General features: G+C 37.4%; 1 protein-coding gene across 1 annotated transcript; it reads left to right on the top strand.

The window, feature by feature from the left end:
* Positions 1-664: 664 nt before the first annotated feature.
* LOC137404742 (uncharacterized) lies at positions 665-1,522 on the top strand. Its single transcript, XM_068090975.1, has one exon. The coding sequence runs from the start codon at positions 665-667 to the stop codon at positions 1,520-1,522; it is 858 nt and encodes a 285-aa protein (XP_067947076.1).
* The last annotated feature ends 1,957 nt before the right edge of the window (positions 1,523-3,479 follow it).

Below are 3,479 nucleotides of genomic sequence, written 5' to 3'. Positions count from 1 at the left end.
AATATTAATTGTAAAAATTTAGAACGTTTGGCTAACTTGTTTGTTATCAGCTAAATACCATTCAATCAAAATAATGACATAACCACAGGTGCAAATCAGCCTGCAATAAGGTGCAATGCCTGATTGCTGCCGATTCATATTCAAATAGACAACCACAAACTGCTCAAATTGTTTACCTTAGTAAGATTCACCACTCCTTAGCATCCTCCTTCTTTTAAAAATAAATGTTTTCAGTGATGCCCCACAAAGTAAAAAAAATATATGAAATCACTGGTGCCTTTGTGTTGACACTATAAGCAATACGATTATTCTCCTCTAGTTTTATAAAAATTTCCAGCAACCGTTTTCTTAATCATTTCATATTATATTCTCAGAGAGTGTAGAATTCTCTATAACTAAATAGAGCAGAAACATATTGTATGCCTAACTTTCTCTTGGAAAGGAGTGTAAAATGTATGTCTGTCTATATGTATGCTTTTATTTTTGGATTAAGGTTGTTTATCTATGTTTATAGTTTTTGGGATTCTTGTCAAAACTTCACTTGATATTTTATTAGCTATATATCATATGTTAATCAAGCTTTAAAAACTTTGAGTTTAAAAATGTTAAGATGTAAATATAACATTGAGATGTCAAATTTGTTGATTGCAAATCAGCATAAAACATGGTGAGAAACTACAAGAGGAAGACTGACAGTGGTAACAAAAATTTTAATGAGAAGTTTCAGTACACTGTTCACTTGATGACTGCAGACAATTTTAGCTTGAAAGAGGCTGGTGTTGACAAATCTGCTTTGTCTAGATTTTGTAAAAGAAAACATATAGGCAACATTGCTCCTTGCCCGGTTTTTGGTGCGGTGTCAGAGGTAAAGCTCACTAAATGTTTGATAGCGACAGCTCACATGAATCATAGATTGACGATGGAAGAAGCAAGACGCCTTGCATATACATTTGCATCGGCTAAAAACATCAGTGTCTTACAATCTTGGAATGAAAATAAAATGACAGGAAAAAATTGGAGTTTGAAGTTTATGGAACAAAATCCGGCATTAACTCTTAGGAAACTGGAGGCGACTAGCCTTGCCAGGTCTACAGCATCTAACAAACATACGGTTGGCAAATTCTTCGAAAACCTCAAAGACATTCATGGCAAGAAAAATTTCACCGCTAACAGAATCTACAACATAGATGAAACGGGCCTCACTACAGTTCATGTACCGCCAAAGGTTATTGCCCCTAGCGCTATGAAGCAAGTTGGTCAAGTTACTTCTGGAGAAAGAGGCATTTTAGACACCCTTGTTTGTTGCATAAGTGCTGATGGCATTTCAATCCAACCTAAATTTATCTGGCCACACAAAACTGAACCTAATCTGGAGACTTATATGACCAAATCTCTACCAGGCAGTGTAGGGCTAGTTCATGAGAACGGCTGGATGACAACTTTCAACTTCAATAAGTGGATGGCACATTTCATCAGCTTCAGCAAACCATCTAGAGTCACCAGCGTTGTTGATTTTGGATAACTACCAAAGCCATTTGTCCTACGAAGGAATTGAAATAGCAAAAGAAAACAATGTGTTGCTTCTCACATTTCCGCCACATGTGACCAACCATCTTCAACCATTAGACGTATCTGTCTATGGACCTTTGAAAAAGTAGGCTTATATGAAACTAAACTAAAATATATAACTATATTATAGAACCAATATTTTTGGCGTTATCAGATTTGGTTATGGAGCATTTTAGACACAATGTTCTCCTAATTGCATGTATTACTCTTCCGCCTGCAATGGTAGGATGTTGGACAATGCCGCAAAGACAATCAGCTTATACCAGATAGCTGGTATTGCTGCCAAAGCTCTACACCGATTCAAGACACTTGAAAACATTATCTCTGGATTTACAGCGACAGGAATCTTTCCTTATCACCCCGAGAAATTCACATATGCTGATTTTATGCCAGCCAATGTCATCGATCGTTCAGGTCTAGTTATGTCTGAGGTTGCACCCCTACATCTGCCAGTGGAAGTGTGGTTTCCAATTTACTGCTTACTTAGGATCAGCCACTGCCAATATCTAAAGTAACACTTGAAATGATAAGGCCTTACCCCAAGACAGCATCGAGAAAAGGGCAAAGAGAAAGGAAAAGAGGCGAGACGTTTGCGCTGACCAACACACCGATAAAAGAGAGAATCCAACAAGTGAGTTTGGCAAACCGTCACGCTAACAAAAAAGCGGCAAATAGTGGCTGTAAGCAGTTCCAAATCATCAGACAATGAGCCAGTGCCTCTTGATGACTCTTGATCTTGTGCTTCTGAAGATGAAGAAATGCAGGTGGAGAAAGATTCAATAACAGAGGGGGATTATGTGGTTTCAGAATATTTGAGCAGAAAAGTAAAAAAATACTATGTTGGAAAGATACAAAGCACTTCTACCCCTGAAGATGTGGCTGAAGTGACTTTTCTCAAAAGACTAGGTGTAGGTTTTATATGGCCAGATGAGCAGAACATCGACATCATTGATATTAGTGCCATTAAGCTCATATTGCCATCACCTCAACCTTGCCCGGGCACTTCTCATTCCCGAAACAAACTTTTTTTTGAAGTAGATATAGACATTGTTAAGGAATAGACTGTTTATTTGTATCACACACAGCAATGTGACGTCATACAACATTATATTTGCATATTATTTGCGTCTAATATGAATAATTTATGGGCTGTAATATTCTAGTTTCAAATATATGGTCAAATTAACTTGTTTTTTTCATCATGTTTCATATTGTCTGAACTTGCCCTAGTGTCTGTCTCCACTTACCCCATTTTGGGGCAAGTTGAGACAGCTAGTAGTTCTCTACAAAAATGGCCACAGGAATTAAAATTTTTGATCATATACTAAATTGACCAATGAGCAATTTGAGCAACATGTGGCATGTTATTTTGCACACATCTAACAATCTTTGTTTACAATGACGTAAAAGTTATTGCAAAAGAACTGTTTTTTGTCTCAACTAGCCCAACCTTCCCCTACTCCATAAGCTAGTATAACACTCTCAATAAATGTTACTAAGCAGAACTTCCTACATACAAATTACCTGTAGCATAGTTGAGTGTGCTGATGATTTTTCTGTTTGTTGCAACTACCAATATATGTTGTCTCGATAGCACACTAGACATTGTGGATGATTAGGATGGCTGAAAGTCTACATGACATTCCCTGTGGCGATTTTAATTTTGAAAATTTTGTTTATCACATAGTCAGCTACGATGGCATCATCTCCATGTCCACCGCATATTGAGACATGATGATTACCCAGAAGGAGGCATCTGACGTTACGTAGAGTTTCACCAGTGAGAGAATAAATATTTAGTCTCTTGTTAGGAGGATCAGTAACCACTGCATTACCTGCTGCTACAGTCAGCATGCTATAGGACTCATCAAGATAATGGTGCAGCCTAGTTGTGATTACTTGCTCTGACA

The sequence above is a fragment of the Watersipora subatra genome, chromosome 9 (genome assembly GCF_963576615.1).
Source record: "Watersipora subatra chromosome 9, tzWatSuba1.1, whole genome shotgun sequence".
Lineage (NCBI taxonomy): Eukaryota > Metazoa > Bryozoa > Gymnolaemata > Cheilostomatida > Watersiporidae > Watersipora > Watersipora subatra.
Note: the sequence above shows the minus strand (reverse complement) of the source record. Positions and strands in the feature narration are given on the sequence as shown.

What these genes read in the sequence shown, in the direction of transcription:
- LOC137404742 (XM_068090975.1), top strand. Translation starts at nt 665, where the DNA reads ATGGTGAGAAACTACAAGAGGAAGACTGACAGTGGTAACAAAAATTTT.